The sequence below is a fragment of the Castor canadensis genome, chromosome 2 (assembly GCF_047511655.1).
Source record: "Castor canadensis chromosome 2, mCasCan1.hap1v2, whole genome shotgun sequence".
NCBI classification, from domain to species: Eukaryota; Metazoa; Chordata; class Mammalia; order Rodentia; family Castoridae; genus Castor; species Castor canadensis.
Window position 1 is genome coordinate 85,636,818 of NC_133387.1, and position 19,142 is coordinate 85,655,959.

The 19,142-nt window shown below is 41.1% G+C and overlaps 1 protein-coding gene, 1 long non-coding RNA gene and 1 pseudogene across 5 annotated transcripts in view; 1 reads left to right on the plus strand and 2 right to left on the minus strand.

Moving 5' to 3' along the window:
• Snx10 (sorting nexin 10) overlaps positions 1-3,494 on the plus strand; it is a 64,039-nt gene extending 60,545 nt beyond the window's left edge. For both annotated transcript variants that reach the window (XM_074065171.1, XM_074065172.1), the window contains exons 6-7: positions 973-1,185; positions 1,641-3,494. In XM_074065171.1, coding sequence (XP_073921272.1) covers positions 973-1,185; positions 1,641-1,722 — 295 coding nt within the window. In that variant the 3' untranslated portion in view covers positions 1,723-3,494. The remainder of the gene's footprint in view (positions 1-972; positions 1,186-1,640) is intronic.
• On the minus strand, positions 528-5,443 carry LOC141420707 (uncharacterized). 3 transcript variants are annotated; one of them, XR_012445243.1, is made up of 3 exons: positions 5,315-5,443; positions 4,345-4,465; positions 528-1,130 (listed from the first exon to the last, which is right to left on the minus strand). It is a non-coding gene; the product is annotated as an uncharacterized lncRNA (long non-coding RNA). The 3 variants fall into 3 exon arrangements; XR_012445244.1 differs by having other exon boundaries at positions 5,200-5,358; XR_012445242.1 differs by lacking the exon at positions 5,315-5,443 and having other exon boundaries at positions 4,345-5,110.
• Positions 5,444-11,272: 5,829 nt separating this feature from the next.
• LOC109700414 (large ribosomal subunit protein uL24-like) lies at positions 11,273-11,721 on the minus strand (annotated as a pseudogene).
• Positions 11,722-19,142: the final 7,421 nt, after the last annotated feature.

The window sequence follows — 19,142 nt, forward strand, 5'->3', positions numbered from 1 at the left end:
AAGTTCTGATGCATTAGTTGAAATCTGCACTATTGTTGTAAACTTTAATCTTTCATGTGGAAAGACTAGTATATAATTACCATAGAATTATTGGATTTTAGTTACATACAGTAAAGTTGCCTGGAGTTAGTTTTCTTTGGTGGCTTTGTTTTGACATCATAGAGATGCAGTGCTATGGAAGACTTTGGAGAAATTTCTTGTTTTAATACTTTTGAGACAGGGTCTTGATATGTAGCCCAGGTTGGTCTTGAACTTGCTTTATAGACCAGACTGGCCTTGAACTGATGATCCTTTTACACACCTGGCTTTTAGAGAAATTTCTGGTAAACCTTAGATTAAAAAAAAAAAAAAAGTAGACTGGAGGCGTGGCTCAAGCAGTAGGGTGCCTGCTTTGCAAGCACAAAGCCTTGAGTTCAAATCCCAATCCAGCAAAAGAAAGCTACCGCTCAAATGAGCCCTGTTCACATGTGCTTATACATAATCACACTTGTAAAGTTTTACGATGTAAAAACATGCTGAGAAGTATATTGACTTTTTCAAATAATTTTTAATAATAGTTGAATGTTTTGATATTTCATGACAACCTAGTCAATAAAGATTGCTGAATTGATGTGCTATTGGCAATAAATTTTAAAAAGTAGAATAAATTTATCTGACTCTATAAGCAAAATATTTCCATAATTAATCCACATGGTCATGACAGATGGTTAAATTGAAGAAATGTCCTTGAAGTTATTCTTTTAACAGATGTTCTTAACTATTAGTTTCATGTTTTTACTCACCTAAATTTCCAAATAATTCAATAAAAGTTAACATATGCTTTTGTCCCGTTAATGGGCAGAGCTCATACTCAACACAGAGTTTAGCAAGGTAGAGAAATGACTTCGGTGGTGCACTTCTTGTGTCTCTCCTACCCCAAGTCTGTCCATCCTGATCACCAGTTACTTTTTACCCTTTCTTTCTTTTACACAGAGTCCTGCAGAACGCACTTTTGCTCTCAGACAGCAGCCTTCACCTCTTCCTGCAAAGCCACCTGAACTCCGAGGACATCGAGGCTTGTGTTTCTGGGCAGACCAAGTACTCAGTGGAAGAAGCAATCCACAAGTTTGCGTTGATGAACCGACGCTTCCCTGAAGAAGACGAAGAAGGAAAAAAAGAACATGACGCAGATTATGATTCGGAAAGGTATTTCCTTGCATTTTGATTTACTGTACACGTATTGATATAACACACAGTGCACACATGCACGCACACAGATATACACACTCTCTCTGCTTTTTTGTTGATGTAATACTAAGATAATGAAAAAATTAATTGACTGAGATTTTATTGAGCTGTGACAGCTCATCACAGTAGTCTTCACACACACCTCCACACTGAATTAATGAATGCAGTAGAAATTCAATTATCTGCATTCTGATTATGTGACTTTCATTTAGTCAGACTTGAATTATTCGCGTTTAAATTATCTAGCTAAAAAAATATCCAACTGCACTCCAAATGGCTAATTAAAAGTCCAAATTTCCTGTCTCTCTTTGTGACTGGAGATAATTAAAGTTCTCCTCTGTTACTCAGGCTTTGAGTGTGTTGTGAAAACCAATTTCCTCTTTTTATTATTTTCCCCCTCTCTTCTTTTCCAGTTCATCCTCTGGGCTGGGACACAGTAGCGACGATAACAGTTCGCATGGATGTAAAATAAGTACAGCTCCACAAGAATCCTGAAAAGGAATTCTCATGTTACTCTCTTAGGAATAGCGTGTGTCCAGTCATAGAGGAAAACGCTTGCTAATAGTATAGTCTAACCTGAAGCTCACCGTCATGACATTAGGTATTTGAATTCAAGAGGCTGGGTTGTTTATTAGTGGTAGGTGTTTTTATGTTGTCTAATTTTAGCCAAGCTTCTGTATAAAGCAAAAAGTCTGTGAATGCCATACTACCCTGCATCGCCAAACAGTCCCAGTAAACAAGATCCTGCCCTCAGTTGAAATGATTTATATGTTTGAAAAAGACTTAGTTGGTTTTATTGAATTTCAAAAGATAAGTACGTAGGTGTGTTTAAAATCCAGATACAGCATTCCTGCTCTGTGAACCAGGCAGTTACTGTAGACGAGCATATGTGATGTTAGCCAACAGGAAGGGTGACAGCGTGGAGCAGACCGTCTGGAAGGCATGTGGCTGCAAGGTGGCTACCTCCCCTGCACTAGCAAAACACTGTGCTTGTTTGGTTAAAATATTTAAGAGTATTTAACCTTTCCAGTATTCTATCTCAAACTTAGATGAAAAATGTACCTTACTGAATAGAGACATTAAAATAATGTTTACATCTTAGGAAAAAAAACAAATAGTGATAATAATTTTATGTAGACTTCGAATGGGTAGATTCAGATACACATTTTCATTGTCCAATATCAACTCAAACATGGTTTCTGGCAACAAATGTGTTTGCACTATCATTGTAGAAATCGAATTACAGCTTAATGACTTATTTTCTTTCCTTTTTTTCTTTTTGACTTATTTTCTGACTACATGTGCACATTTGTTTTTTGTCAATAGATAGCTTTCATCATCAGTGGGGACTGCTTACTGCTTAGTTTAAAATCAGAGGATATTATGAAAATTAATTTTATTAATGAATATTCCTCTAATTTTGGAAAGGATATCAACTTGCTAATTTCAGAATTCATTATTCATTTTTAAAACCTTTTTTTTAATGTGTTTACCTGAAGGTTTTGGTATAATTTTAATAAAATGTCTTTTATGTTTTTAGTGGCCCAAAGATAAGATGTCTTATATAAACTACTTTGAACTTCAAATTTCAGATGTAGCAGCGTTTTCTTGAGGTAATTACCAGGGTTTTTTCTTGCCTCACAGGTCCGAAATATCTCTGTGAAACTAAGCAGGAAGATATTTTTACATAAATGGAATAACTTGTTGCTTTAATTAAATGTTATCCAGTCTAGTTGGAGGGTAGTAAAGACTACTGCAAAAAGTGGCCATTTTATTTTAAGTAGGAGTTAAAAAATTACTGTATTATTAAAAAGTTTTGAAATGCTTGTTTCAAAGAACTGACCAAAAAAATAAAAACAAAAACATCCAATAGAAATAACTAAATTTAAAATAAGAATGATTTCTTTAATTTCTTCTTTTTTTTCACTTTGGTCAAAAAATTATTAATATTTTGATTTAATGTGTCTTTGACCCTGTAATTTTATCATCAAAGACTCATTCTTTTAATGCATAAAGGCGAAGATGTAGCCATTTCTTATCATCTTGTTGACATGTAAAATTTGGCATCAGGGTCTCTCAAGAGCAGTCTCTAGCTCCTCAGCAAGGTGGATTTGAAGTCACAATATTTCTGTTTCACAGCACTTCTGAACAGCATATACTGTGCCACCAACTGTCATAGCCAACAAAATTAATATGAACAAATGCTTAACATTTATTCTGTAAACTTCATGAAGTCATTGTTTTCACATTAAACATGGAAAAATCAACTTGTGGGATCACTTATTTTACATAAGAGACTATTTCTTCTGACCAAGACATAAGTTCAGTATGTTTTTGAATTACTGGTAATTTTTTTACGAAGAGCTTTGGTGAACCTTGATTTGGTCCTTGCTTCATCTGTCCATAGTCGCCTTCGTTTGGATGTTTTGATATCTAATCACTACCTTCTTAAAACTGATTGCTTGCAGCTGAAATACTGATATGAACTTCTGTTCCCACTGGTTTTCTTGCTTTGTTTCTTATTTTTCTCTGGCATATCTATTTAAAGCTTCCTTTAGGAAAAGAAAGTAGTTACTTAGGCAACTAAACTAAAAAGTACCGGTTTACGTAGGCAACTAAACTAAAAAGTACCGGGTATTTATTTAATACTATTCTTAATGTGAATTAAATTTAAAGAATTCTAATCCTGATTGCTTTATGACTTACATTCAGTAAAGCTGTATTTCCCTGGTTAATTTTCAAAGGTAGACCATTCACCTAGAAAGCCAGCTTGTTTTAGAACTGACTTTATATATACACAGACATGTCGACCATGAAAGTCAACAACCTGTTACTTAGGCTTCTTTTAAAGTCTTACTTGGAAGAAAGTGACCTAGTTCTAGTTAAAAATTTAAGGTTAAACAATTACTAGGGGGAAACCACAAATGTTTATTATAGAAGTTTTCCTCCCTTAAGATATTAATTGTATCTTGCCAGAGCTCTTCAAGCTTAGGTCACACTTTATTACATAATTGAATATAAACAAGTGGTATGTAACATAGAAAACTAAAGGAGTAAAATGTCTCTTATGTGACAACTAAGAATTGAAACACATTCATTTAGCTTAGCCACAGTTACCTTACATCCAGCAATGGTAAGTTGAATATTGCTTTGAACTCAGTTTGTTTTCTTGATGCCTTAGGGATTTCTCAGTACTGAGGTACTGTGGTTCTGACAAACAACGTTCCCAGTGTTTGAGCTGTAAGGGAAGACCCCTTTTACATGAAAGGCCTTAAAAATTGAAGACAAAAATCACAAAACCTTATTCTTGTTTATAAATCGTCTCCCTCTTCATATTTAAATTACTTAGTTGGTATCCCATGAATCCAATGCAACATTTTTCAACAAAAGAAACGATTTGTTTCAATACAATTTAGTGCTTTTGTTTTAGACTATAGACCTTTTCTAAGTTTGTTATATATAAACACATTTTTCCAAATACAAAATGCTGTCTGAAATTCGTTATTGCAATTTGACACTCAAAGCACAAATACAATTTTCTTTGCAAATAAAGGTCATAAGAAATTTATGCATTTTAATAAAGTGGAATTCAAAAAAAATTAGAAGGATGGAAATCAACAATTTCTTTTAAATCTGAGATAGTTACAAAGAATTTGGGTTCTATTCTTTCTTTGCCCGGTGCATCTCAGAATCGAGGCACCACTGGCCCTTTAAGTCAGACACAATTGCCCTTCACTCTTGGAGGAAACTTGGAAATCCTCATAATGAACAGTTTATTGGACACTAATTTATTTTAGCTGCGCAAACTCTGGTACTTAATGACCCTTTCTTCTCCAACATTCCAAAGACTTCTTTCCAAAAGACATACAGGAAAAGAGAAAAAAAAAAAAAAAACAAGCCACAATTTTCTGCTGAACACCAACTCTGTTCTAAAGACACTATGCACATGGCTTATGCGAGAGAGGAAAATACCCTGGCTCCCGGGACGAGAAGTGGCGGTTCCTCCCAAAGCCCGCAGCGCTTGTCCCTGCGGCGAGAGGCACGGCGCGGGCAGCACTGGTGGCGGGTTTTTTTGCTTGGTCCTTACCTCTGGCCTTGGTTATGGCTGTGCCCCCCACCCACCGCGCTGCGCTTCCCGCTGCGCGCTCGGCAGCCTGTTGGCTGCGGCGCCCGGCGGCTGCTGCGCGCTCCCCGCGCCGCGTCCCGCACACGCGCGCTCCCGCCGCCTTCCGCGCGGGCTGCTTGGCCAGTGGCGGAGACTGGGTGGCAGGTAGCGAGCCAGCCGGCCTTGGTCCGGTAACCCATGGCAACCGCCCTGGTAACCCATAGCAACGGCGCTGCGGAAAGGGGTGGGAAGGTGGGGGGGAGGTGGTGGTGGTGGTGGTGGGGAGATGGTGGGGGTTGGGGTGGCGGGTGAGCGGGAACAACAGCCACAAAAAGACAGCGATTTACAGCGCCGACCTGCAGCTCGCCGGCCCCACCTGCTTCCACCGTGGCCACCGCGAGCCTCAAAATGACAACCTGGCTGCTTGGGGGGAAACAGTCACAAAAATAAAACAGGGATGTTGCAGAAAGACCTTCCATGGCGGGTGAGGGATGGGAGGCAGCACTGAATACCGATGGCTCTCAGGGCCTCCGCGTTTCCACGCGCCAGGGGACCCTCCCGGGTGGAGGGCGCGCGCACGTGCAGCGGGGACCCGCCGCCCGCTGGCTAGGTCAGGGCTGGTTGCCCGGGGGCCACGGGAGGCGCCGATCCCCATCCTGGGCCCGACCTGGGTCTTTGTTCTGCAGATGCTCGGCGCGGCGCCGGACCGGAGAGGCCGAGGACACACCGCCTGGGTCCGGGAGCGACTGAGGCCCGGAGGGTCCCCGCCTGGGGCATGGCGGGCCTGGAGCAAAACCCCGAGCCCCAAGTGTCCTCATCTGCACGCCCGCGACCTATGTTAGTTAACCCCCTGTCCGATCCGGCCTCTAGGGACCCCAAAACCTTGGCGGGCCCGCGTCGTGCTAACCTGCCCCTTCTTATCTGGAGAGGAAGGGGACAGTGGTACCTGGTGGCAGGACTGGGCCGCTGGGTAAGAAACAGCCCTGGGTGAGGGTGGGGTGTGTCTGTGTGCCAAGGGGGCACAGGCAAAGAGATACTGTCCTTCAGCATAGAGAAGCCGGGAGGTGGCATTTGCCCACGAAAAAAAAAAATCGCCTGGCCGGTGACTGCCGGGCGCAAGGCCGCTGTCGCACAGAGGGGGGCGCTGTTGGGACAGTGCGGCCGCGGGCCAGGCAGCCCGAGAGCGCGCCTCCTGGGGTGGGGCCGGCTGGCTGCATCTGCTGTGGTGTTCTGGCTCCAAAGTGGTGAGAACCTGCTGTCCTCGTAGGTTCACTCTGTGCTTAAAGCATCAACTGCTCGCTCGGGTGTATTCACCAAACTGGTTCCGTTCTGTACAGGTCACCCACGTGCATCGAAGCCACAAAGAAATGCAACCTGACCAAGAGATACCGTGACGGGAATCCAGAGGTTACAGTTCGAGGTCGAGTTCCGACCAGCTGTGATTGCAAGAGCATTTTGATGTTTTTTAAAACGAAAAGATTTGGCCCGAACGATTTTGAGACCCTCTGACTCCTCAATTATTCTCTCCTTTGTAGATGTGCACTAGTTCCAAATTCAAACAGCAAAGCCACCAGGAACATCTTTTTTTTTTTTAAAGGCAAAGACCTGCACAAATATAATGTACACGTTTGTAAAACATGGCTCCCTTTTCAAATGATTAGCTCCATTGTGGTTTACATATCTAATACTTTTACTGCTAGACAAGAGAAACTGGCTATACAAAGAGCCCTATCTTGAATGTATGTTTTTCTGAATGTGTATTTTTGCTGCTACAGATCTTAGGGAAGCTTGGTTATTTTCCCCCATATACATGTTCTGAGTTCCACTGCTTACAGAACAGCTGCAACAGAGAAGCCTGTGGAAGCCAGTAGAGGTAAAACACAGGTACCTGCTTGCCCTGGGACTCAGTGCAGTCCCAGCCCTCCGCATAGTGGTGTACTGGGAGCTCTGTGCTTTCATTTAATTTTCTTTTTTAACAAAAGCAATTATTGAAAAGTGCAAATTTAACGTGTGACATTTAACATTTTGCCATGGCAGGCAGCCTCCACTTAAATGGGGCTTTCTGCGGAACAACAGGAGCCAAAAGGCCTTGTGTCATGGAGTAATGTAAGACATATTCTGGGCTACAATGAATCGGGAAGGATTTATGTAATTAATTGACCAGTCTTAACCTGTTATCGTGATGTAAGGAATTTGGAACTCATTAATTTGGGCTCTGACAGATTTCATATTAGAGCTGGCAAATATGGATTGAGCCTCTTATTTTTGTAGCAGCTGGAATTTCCATGACAGTGAGGATTAGTGAAGAAGACCTATTGCTGGAGTCAAACTGCCTCTTTTGTAATCAGTAGCCCTGTTCTGCATTAAAAGAATAATGAAAAAAAAGAAAAATCCCAGAGGAAAAAGCAGAGGAAGCGGAAGGGGCTGGTTCACACTGCTAATGTTTGCAGTTGAATGAAAATATCAGTTTCGATCCTGAAGTTAGGTGGTTTCTGGAGCACCTGGAAAGAAAAGGGAGAAGAGCTCAGGGTTAGGTTTCGTATGGTTGTCAGGGTTAAAAAGGAATTCAAAGATGGAGCCTTTGAATTTCCTTAATGTGCACAGAGTCTCTGTGAGGAAGGAAGTAGATATCTTACCAGGGGTAAAAGGGATTTTTTTGTGGTGTGATATCTATAAATAAGCAATTCAGATACTGGCTTTCTCAGGTGCCACTTCCTGCCTCCTGGTCAGAGCTCCTTAGTGGACGCCGTGAATCCCAGAACTCACATAATGAACACTTAGTCGATAATCTAATCTGTGTCCTCTTCGCATTGTATGATGTTTAATGAATCACCCATTTGGAAAATGTCTAGGCTCTTTTTTGAGATTTTTACAAAAGCCCAATAAAAGCCTAACTTTCATTTTTCCCCTCTGACAATCAGAAAATTGCCAGGTTAAAAAAAGGTCCCTGAGATTAAATAAAATGTATTTTTTTTCTCCCTTTCACAATAGGTCTCCCTTATTGCTATCCTATGTGATAAGGTTAATACAGCCACTGCCATAAGGATCATTAATACAGGAAGATAAACCAAGTGGCACGTTTAAAACATTTGCAGAGTATCATTTGCCTCTTTTTGCTGATAAGGAGACTTTGGTTAAAAAATACAGAGCACAGGCACTGAATATTTAACTTTTTAGACAGTCGAGCCTTCATAATACGTTATTCATAAATGCTCTTCAAAGTTGGGTAGGACTGGAAATATGTTTTTGATTTGCTTATTACCTTTGAAAAATTCCCAGTCAAATATAGCTTACATGTTAATATGACAAATATTGTTATAAAGCTTTACAAAAACAAAAGGATTTCCACCTGCCTCCTTCCTTTTTTTTTTGGTCGTCTTAATTCCAACCAAATTCCAAAGAAAGGATTTTTCCTTTAGTTAGTGGTAATGGTGTTTGATCTATCAGTGGAGTACTTGGTACAGAGATTTGTTTGTGATTATCTTGTTAAGGAGTGATTTCTTCAGCTTTGCTTCTATTTAAATGAATTCATAGAGATAAACACTAGAAATTTGCAGCAATCTATTAACATTATCCTTCACATTGAGAGCTAGTAGTTGTTATTGGTGTTATTATTTCAGTGGAATGGCAATGAAGATAAACAACTGATAGTGAGGCTTGGGTAACTGGTGTAAACCATGACGAGGGCGATTAATAGTGTGTATAAACACACTCAAAGTTTGTATATGCCATCTCAGCTCTCGCTCTGGGATTCCTTTGTATATTTTTAAAGGGGTGATTTGTAAGTTGACAACTGCAAGGTTATCAACTCTTGTGCTGTATGTGCTGTTTATGTAGCCAAGGTATGGAAGAGACATGCTGAAGCATGATTTACCCGAGAGAATTGATGAGGCTGCTGAATTGGATTCTGGCTCTGCTGCTGGTTTATACGCAAAGGCAGTTCCCAACCTCTCTGGACCTCAGTTTCCTCATTAGAACAATAAAAAGACTGGATGCAGAACTTCTTAAATGTGTTCTGTGGAGCACTAGTTCTGAGGGATACAAATAAGTGTTTAAAAAAAAAGCAAGGTAGAATGGAGGTTTCCATGTGATTTCAGACACATTGGGTTAAAGCAAAGTTAACGTTAATTTTTCTGCAGGACTTCTCAGTGTGTTTCATCTGTTACTAATCCTGTGAACCTGTGCATGTGGATGGGGGTTGGTATTATTTGAAGAAGAGAATAAATGTTTATGATCCTTTGAAACTATAGTAGTCTGAATTCCTTCTTAGATGATTTCACCCTCAGTGTTCTTGAGGCCAGGGTGGAAGGGATAAGTAGACGTCACTTAATGAGAAAAATTCAGAGATCAGGATCTGGGGAGAGGCAAGTTTAAATTTCAGTTTCACTGCTACAAAATGAGTGACTTGGGCAAGTCTCTTTAGCTCATCTCACGTCAACCAGGAGGCTGATAGAGAGAGAGAGAGAGAGAGAGAGAGAGAGAGAGAGAGAGAGAGAGAGAGATGATTGACCTAGCTGTCTCTCTTTTTTCCCCTCTTCCCCATCCTCTTATTCCATTCAGGACCCAGCCTATGGGATGGTGCCAGCCATGTTCAGGGCGAGTCCTCTCCTAAGTTAATCCTCTCTGGAAGTACTCCTTCACAGACACACCCAGAAAGACGCATGTACTTTACTATCTCCAAGGCAGTTCTCAATTCAGTCAAGTTGGCAATCAAGAAAAATGATCACACAACAGGAACATAATTCTGCAACATGAGAGCCTTATGAGGTGTGGTGAAATCACCGCATGCTCCCTCCACTCACAAAGATCTTTTCCAGGACTTCTCCCAATGCCCTCTGGCTTGGCCAGCTCCTACCAGTTTTTCAGGACTCAGAGTAAATGTTCCCGGTGTTCTGATGCCTGCTCCAACCACACCCATTATAAGTCAGGTGTCCTTTCTCTGTGTTTCCATATTCTGACCAGCCTTCATTACTACCTGGCTTTCTGACTGCCTGATAATTCTGCATGCTCATTTACCTGTCTGTCCCTCTTTAGGCAGTAGCCCCAGGAGGGTGAGACTACCTTTGATCTTGGACCCCCTCTGCCTCTTCCAACACCAGCCTATAGTTCAGGCAGAGCATATTCTACAGACTGTGATGAATTACAATCTTATGGTTGGCAAAAGACCCAAAGCCCCTTCATGAAGCCCCTTTCTTGTGGCAGAACCACCACCAGCAGCAGAAGAGCTGGGAGCATGTTGGTGGGTGACTCAGAGATGGATGCCTCCTTGAAGTTGGGAAATTTCAGTCATTCCAAGGGAGAACAAAACCCCCTATCTACATGTTTCCCATTTCTCCCAGGCAGGAGACCACAGAAATGGTGATGCCACTGTCCTTTCATGAGGTCTAATGACAGTCAAAAAATGTTTGCTCAGGACTGCTGCTCTCCTTGACCAAAGAGACCATTCAATGAACTATTTCGGTGAAATATTTCTTTTGGTCAACTTTTTTTTTTATCATTAGACACTGTGCCTAACTTCGTTTCTAATTAGACACTGTGCCTAGCACAGTGTGTATATGGTAGCATGAGTGGTCAATGCATGGTTGATGAGTGGGTTGAAATATTTGAGTGGTTCTCACTTCTAACTATGGGGACAAGTTAGTGTTCTCTCCAAAAGCCTATTATTATGTCATAGCCCACATAAGGCTGGAGTCAGGCTAACTTTTAAAAAAGTCATTGAAAAGCAATTTAATGTCTTCTAAATTCTCCTAAAATCCCTGGAGTATTAATTTTAATCCCCCATTCTTTTTTTTTTTTTTTGGTTGTACTGGAGTTTGAGCTTAGGGCCTCACAATTGCTAGGCAGGGGCTCTATCATGTCCCTGTCAGCCTAATACCCTATTCTTTTTTTTTTTTTTTCCCATGTAGGCAGTTTTTAGTGAAAGTTGTATATAAGATTACTTTATTCTTGCATCTTCTCAATTGTTTCTTCCTTATTTGCCCTTTTCCTTTCCAACTTGGTGAGATTTGGCTCTCTGTTCCAGGACCTTTTTGTGGCCTTTCTCCAGTTTTAGCCTAATGATAACCACCTTGCTGGGGTGAATGCCCACATGGACAGCTGTGCTGTTGGTCTTTCCCTCTGTACCTGTTCAATATAGATGGCATATTCTTCTGGTAAACCTGGGCTACTTTGCTGGTCTTCATAGTGCCTTCATAGTTGACCTCCATAGGGCCCTGGCAAAACCCGAACACCATCATGCTTTCGAGGGGCATGGATGGAACCTTGTAATTCTGTTTCAGCTTTGTGGGAAGAGGGGAAGACATGATCTTCCTGTGGATATGGGCTGGTGCACTGAAATGCCTTTTACTGTTCTTGCTTCCATCAGAAGTCACAAACAGATTGAACTTCATTTTGTCTGCTGCTGATTCTGAAATGGCCACAAAAGGGAAGATTAATTCCCTTTTCTCAAAAGTCTATTCTCTCTCTCTCTCTCTCTCTCTCTCTCTCTCTCTCTCTTACACACACACACACACACACACACACACACACACACACACACCCCATTCCATTCTTCTTCAGCTTCTTTTCAAACTTTCCAATGGTCTGAACCCAACCCTTACTGGCTCTTGTCTTTTTGTCTTTCTCCTTTTTGCTATCATCTCCAGCTCTGTCTCCCTTTCTTCCATCAGCAGCTCTCCTATACGTGGGACATGGCAGCCTCAGGTCCTCTTGATTCCTCCTCACATTAATTCTAAATTATCATCCACAGCCTAGGAACTGGTCTGGCAAAGAGGGAATTCTCCTGAGGTTTAGGGGACTGGAAGGGGAGGGACTGTGGTGGGGATGGAATGGAGACAGGCTGGCTGTCCTGGCCGTGGCAGTGGTGAACTGAGTGCAGCCTGCAGTCTGAGCTTCCTCAAACTCCTAATTTTGTTTAGGTTTAGTTAGTAATGAACACTACTTGCTTCAACTTTTCTTTCCTCTTTGTAGGTCTACCTGCCAGGTTCACCCCCTAGACCTTCAGGAGCCCTCACCTAAAAGCCACTGTGTGAGAATCAACCTTCTTTTTAAGGACCACTGGATAAAGTCTGTGACCTTCTTTGGCAGTTCATGACAAGGATTAAAACTGCTTTTAGAGGATTGTCTTACATCCACATAGCCATGCTCCATGTGAAGCCCAGTCTATGGCAGATCCTCAACTATGGTGTGAGGAGGGCCTGGTGGGAGGCCACCAAAGGGGAGGAAGCTGCTCTCTAAGCACATGGAAATGCATGAGTCCTGAAAACACTGTGTTGAGCTTTGCCAGATATAGAGAGAGGAAAACAAAGCAAATCTGTGGGGGGTCAACCTACAATGTGGTTTACAATATAACTGTTTTATGTTTTTTGAAAAAGTCAAAATATCCTTAATCTTTCATTTTCTAGTTGAAATATTCTCAGCATTACAATTTCATCCTAAGCTTTTCTGCAATCATTTATGGCACACTCTGAATCAAAAGTCTGTCTACAACTATATTAAATAATGGACCTCCAAACTCAAATGGGAAAGTTGTGTACAGGCTTTGACAATGTGAGCAGTTGAAGGTTGTCTTAGTAGAATCTAGGCATTCATGGAACTTGTGGTCGAGCCTGACCTCTAGAGCAACCAAAACTGTGACCATTGTAAGCATTTATTGAGTTTACCACTGTGCTGACCCATATGAAATCCAGAAAAAAGTAAAGGGTTAATGAAGGCAAGTGAGATTGTATTTGCTGTTAGAGTAAAGGAGACTGTTTTGAAATAGAATGGACATGAAAGAGGAGCTAGAGTTACCTGGAGAGCATGGACGCTGTAACCGAGAAAACCCAAGTTCAATGGCTCTAATGGGAAAGAAATCAATTTCTCTTTCAGGTAACTCTCCAAGACAACTGGGCAAGCCTGGCTCCAGGAAGTCCTTCAGGGACCCATGCTAGTGGAGTGGCTCTGCCATCTGAGGCATAGGCCTTCTGAGATTGGTCTAGTAAGCCCCCTTTCCAGCCAGTAAGAAGTAAGAGATGAGGATGTGGCAGTATGGCTCAAGTGGTACAGCACCTGCCTAGCAAGCACAAGGCCCTGAGTTCAAACCCCAGTACTGCCAAAAGAAGAAGTAAAAGAGGACCCAACTGAACGAGCATCTTTTGTTTTAAAGAGGAATTTTGCAACATTCATGAACGTGGGGTAATGTAGTATTATACATCTTCATAACTCCATGTGCTATCACTTGATTTAAACAGCTATCTTCGTGTGGTCCAACAGGTATCATTTATATCCTTCAAAGATACTCTCTCCCGTTGCTGAATTATTTAAGACCAAACTCTAGACATCTTTAAGCAGATGATCTGGAAGTTGTGCATAATCACTTGATAAGAATTTAGTCACATGGCCGTTTGTAACCACAATCAAGGCTGGACAGCCATATACTCAAAAGAAGGAGCAAATGCTACACTTGGGATTTCAGAATTTGGGGTGCGGGTGAGGCTTGAAAAAGGCTGAAGAGATTAACATTAAATGAGTCAAGGAAAAGCCAAGACCATTTCTGCACTTTAGTAAAATCCAGACAATGATGTTGTATATTGAGCCCTTGTGAGCAGCTCCAGGGAGTCTTAAGCGCTTCCATTTTCAACAAATCCAACATTTGCAGAACAGAAACAGAAAAACAAAATGAAATGGCTTAGGAAGGCACAATAGAAGCCTGCTCTTTTTCTCACCTGTGTAAAATTAGTTGAGAAAAGGATTTTAGAGGCTAGAAGGTTAAAATGCCAGTAAGTGATGAAGGAGGTTTATTTGCTTCTGCTGTTGGCAGCCTGTCTTTTCAGATGTTACAAAATGCATTTGTGTTTGGGACTTTGTGTATTTTTGAACAACAAAAAGAGAACAAAACACCACAGGGCTTAAAATGAGCAAAAGAAGAATAAGTTTGACTAGTCTGATGAACAAATTCATGTTCCACAACGTATTTATTGATCATATATATTTAGATGATTGACCTGGGAACTAGAGGGGATACAATGCTAAGTGCCTCTCAATCTGAGGGCAGATACACATGCAAACATCTAACTATAACACAAGCAGAATGCATTAGGTGCTGTAGTTGAATGCAGAGGACACCCTTTGTCTAACTTGCTCACTATCCATTCTCTTCCCACACATCTCCTGGTTTTTCCTCAGAGGCCATCTTCACCCTCAGTTCTACTGTTTGAGTTGGGTTGATTCAACATCCTTCCCCAAAAGGAGCTGCAGCCCAAGCCTAGCCAATCAGAGCCACAGTGTTTTCCTGGCTCAAGTGATTGGCTCAGAAGTGGGCACATGACCCTATCAAAATCAATGACTTTTTTGATCTTTGTTTAGAAGAGAGACTTTCATCCTCTGGGATGGTGAGATAGACTGTAAACCTGAAATTCCAAGAAGCCATCTTTCTACTGCCTGACAATGGAGCTAACAGGAAAGATAATACAGCTGAGCAGTAACAAGAATAGGCCTCCATGACCTCACTTAAATCTGTTGGGTGCTTCCCTGGTCGAGTACTATGGCAAGCACATCATTCACTTGCTTGCCTACTTTTCTACTGTTGCATCTAATCCTTGTGACATTTACCTGAGGTGGATAGTGTTATCCTCATTATATTGATGAACCTACCGCTAATTAATGGGAGACTTGGGATGTAACCTAGTTCTGTTTCTAAATCTTTAGTCACTTCCCTATACCATTTCCTCAGATAGCTTCTTAGAAAGAAAAGAGCTCTTAAAAGACCAATGTATCCTCTTAGCACCTAGACTAATGCATCTGCTTGGGTGCATCCACTGTCTTTCTTGACTGCATGCATGTTTGTGATATAAAGATGGTGGTATGGCTAAGTGGTATTGCTAATCAGAGTGGGAGTACAGGAAAGAGGTGTAGGAGGAAGAGAAGAGGATGCATTTGGGCATGCCTGTGATGACTTTGCAATGTGGGAACAGGAAGGGATGAGACCAAATAGGAAAATGTGGGATTGGATCAGGAGAGAGATCAGAGATGAGAGTTTGGTAATCCTCTGCTGAAAGAGTTGGACATCTTTACACACATGTAATCTCAGAGAGGCCTTCCTTGATCCCACATTGCAGTCCCCTTTTCAGCTCCCCTACCCTTGCCCTCCCTATCCCTTTCCCCTGCTTTAGACTCTCCATAGCACTTATCACCTAGATCTAAATGGATGTCTATTTGTTTTTAGACAATAGAAACTCCACTTGTGTAGGAAGATAGGCGTTGTTCACTGTGCTGTGTCATGTGCCTAGACTAGTGCTTAGCAGATAGTAGGTGCTCAAAAGATACTTGTTGAATCAACCAAGGGAAGTAGGTGAGCTTGTTCACTGATAGCAGATATTTAGAGGAGGCTGGATAGAAGCCAAGGAAGAGGAGGGCCTGGAGGAGACAGAAAAACTAATTTCAAAGAGAAATCAATGAAGAGTAATCCTTGAGAACACATAAAGCAGGTTTCAGGAGGGCAGCAATGGGCAGTTGCCTTAGATGTTACAGAGGTAACAGCGGCCAAAGCCATTTCATTTGGAGTAAATTCGCTCTGGGAATGTTGTATCATGGTGTGTCTTAGTCTGTTTTTGGCTATTGAAATAGACTACCACAGGCCAGGTAAATTATAAGCAAAAGTGGGTTTGGCTTACAGTACTGGAAGCTGGGAAGTCCAAGCTCAAGAGGCCACACCTGGGGAGGGCCTTCTTGCTACATGAAAACATAGCAGAAGGACACACAAGCAAATAGGAGTCAGAAAAATTGAAACCTACTTCTAACTAACCCACTCCCATGGGTTAACTAACTAACTCTCATGATAACAGCTGTAATCTAGTCATGAGGCTTCTTATTACATAATCATTTCTTTAAGGTACTGCCTCCTAATACTGTTCAAATGGCAATGAAATCGCAACATAAGTTTTGGAGGAGGCACTGAAATCCTAACAGTGTGCTTGTGCTTGGAGTTCAATCATGAGAGCTTGCATTACACCCCTGCTACTTATTAATTATATAAAAATGAATAAATCTCCGACTTCTGAGCCTCAGGATCTTTACCTGCAAAATGGGTATCATGAACCCTATCTCCAAGCATAATTTTGAGGATGAACTGAATTATTATAAGAGAAAGAAATACACATGGGTGAGTATGACCATTATTACTGATTTTCAGTGGGTATAATAAATATATAAAGCTAAAGGAAGTCAGGAAAATGTCTATAACTGTTAATATTTAGGAATATTTGATTTCAAGATGAAACACAATACACGGTTCTTACTGTCATTTGCAATTTGGAAGTGATTGCTTGTAGTTTTGAATTTGAATCTGGGCCACTTTTCTTTACCATTTTTCTTTGCCTAGGCTGTAAATGGACAACCTCAAAGACAAGAGACAACACTTCAGTTCTCTGTTAGGTGGGCTGGAGAGCTCCCTGCAACCATCCCCTTCCCCCATCCCTCACAGGGCATCTTGCTTTTCACCCTCTGTAGCCAGGAGGTTGCATTATCTCCTGTTTTTCTAGAAAACTCCCAATTTTATTTATTCATTAGCCTTTGATGTTGTAGATTTTGAGTTAGATTTAGTCCAGTGGCTGAAAGTTCAACATTTTCTGAATATTTTCTTCCAAAACCACAACCACATTTGGCAGCAAAGAAGCTGGAGGGATGAATAGACTTCCATGTTGCTTGGTTATAGATAGAGAGATGCTGGCAGAAATTTGCAAGCATTTGCATATATACAATTGTCTGTCTGATGTTTGCTTCTGTGCTTGCTCTCTCCCTCTGCCCCTGTTCTCTTTGTGCATTGAATTACTAATACAAATACAGATAATGAAATTTCTGATGCTAGCCTGCAAAGCAGACATGCATTTTGGAAAGTCTCTGGGGAAAATGGATAGGTTCTCTTGATCTTGTTGCTTTATCGAGACAGGGCAATGAAGAGGAGAAAGTAATTACAAGGACTTGTCTTTGAAGGTAGTAGGAGTGACACTGACAGGGTTTCTTTTCTGGGAATCTTGTAGAGTTGCTATTTTCTTGTTAATACCAATAGGTATTATTCCTGGAAATGGAGTTTATGGATTAAATGTGTGTTCAGCAGATGGGACACTGTCCATAGGAAGCAGAACAAGTTCTGTCCTTATGGCTTCAGAGCAGAGTGGGTCTGGGGTGGTGAAAGTTGCCCCCAGCCTGAGGCTTTCCCAGGGCAGTATGAGCATGTAAATCCTAGAGAGGAGAGGAAAGTCAATTTGACCCTGAAAGCAACTTTTTGGTAAATCACTACCCCTGTATATTCAGAGATGAATATGCAGATTACTAAGTAGAAAGATGACTTGATTGGGCAAGTAGATACAGTGGTTTCATGGCCTCAATTAGGTGACAGTGACGTCAGAAATGCTCACCATGCCTGACTTCAGAGTGTATTCCTATTAACTATTAGAAAGTTTTCTGGAGAGAGAGCTGAAAAGCAACTTTAATTGGAAAAATCTTAGGGTAACAAGCATTTTCTTCTGTCTATATCCCTACTATGGACAAGTAAAATTAAGGTCATGCTTTCTTAAGCAAGCAACTAATCAAAGAATTTTAATGGTAAATTCACCACGTTATTTATGGCATAACATGATCACTTCTGGTCCAAAAATGCATGCCAACCCCTTTTTTCCTTTATAAATAATCTTCGATGTTACCTATTGTTGACCTTTTATCCTATATCATCTAGCAAACGCCAATTCTGTTTCTCTGAACAGGTTTCTGAACAACCCACATTTGCGCTGACAGCTTGTAGGAAAAGAACAAATATTTGCTTTTTATTTCATGTAAATATTGCATGCTGTCAAACAAGACGGGCTTAAAGAGGCTAAGATTTTATCTTTCATAGCTCACTAAGGGACAGCTAATCTATAACAGAAATAATTTTAAATGTAGAACTGCCGTGTGGAAAATACAGACCTCCCACTGGTTAAAATGACATTAGTAGAAAAAAATTTTATCTGAAAAAGGTTATGAAATGTTTATTTTGTCATACAGCTTAAAATATGCTGGGAATAGAATTAAAAAAAAAAAAAGAGAAATGGCTTAGGAGACTGTCCCAACAGCTATTATTCTATTGGAAATTAGTTTAGTAGTGTTGTAACACTTTAACTAGACATATATGAAATGTTAGAACTTTACAGTAGGACAGGGTTAAATGAGAGAAAACAGCAATAGTGTTACTCTGAATAACACCAAATTCAGTTGTTGAAATGACTGGGTGAAGCAGCTCATTGAGCAGTCACTGGGTTCTTTGCTTTCTTTAATTCTCTTGTGGCCTGTCCTTTGTGGTCTATCATGAGGTAGGTACAGGTTCACTGTGACAGTTGCAGTTTGGGGGCAGAGAGCGGATGATAGAGAATTTCTCTTAAAAGTGAAAACAAAGTTCATCCCAATGACACTGTTGGATTGCGCACTGTGGAGGTTTAAGCTGGTATCTGAAACTCATTTGCAGATATAACGGGTTCCAGTCTGATGAGAAAATATTCGTTATGTGTCCTACTGCTTCTGTCTGGATTCATGCTGCTGCTGTCTCAGGGATTGTGGCCTGCCTTCCCCTCTGACTCATTTACTGTTCCACAGTGCCTACTGGGCAATGTTACTGGGTATGTCAGCCATGGACTACATGGCTGGCGTGACTGTCATTCCCATTTTCCATTATACAATGAAGAATTAACTGTTCAGGTACTGTCATCTGCCTTATACAACCCACTTTATAACACAGAAGGAGAATTTTAATAAGACCTCCAAGGGGTCTGCTGCCATTTTTAGAGGGAAGATTTCCTAC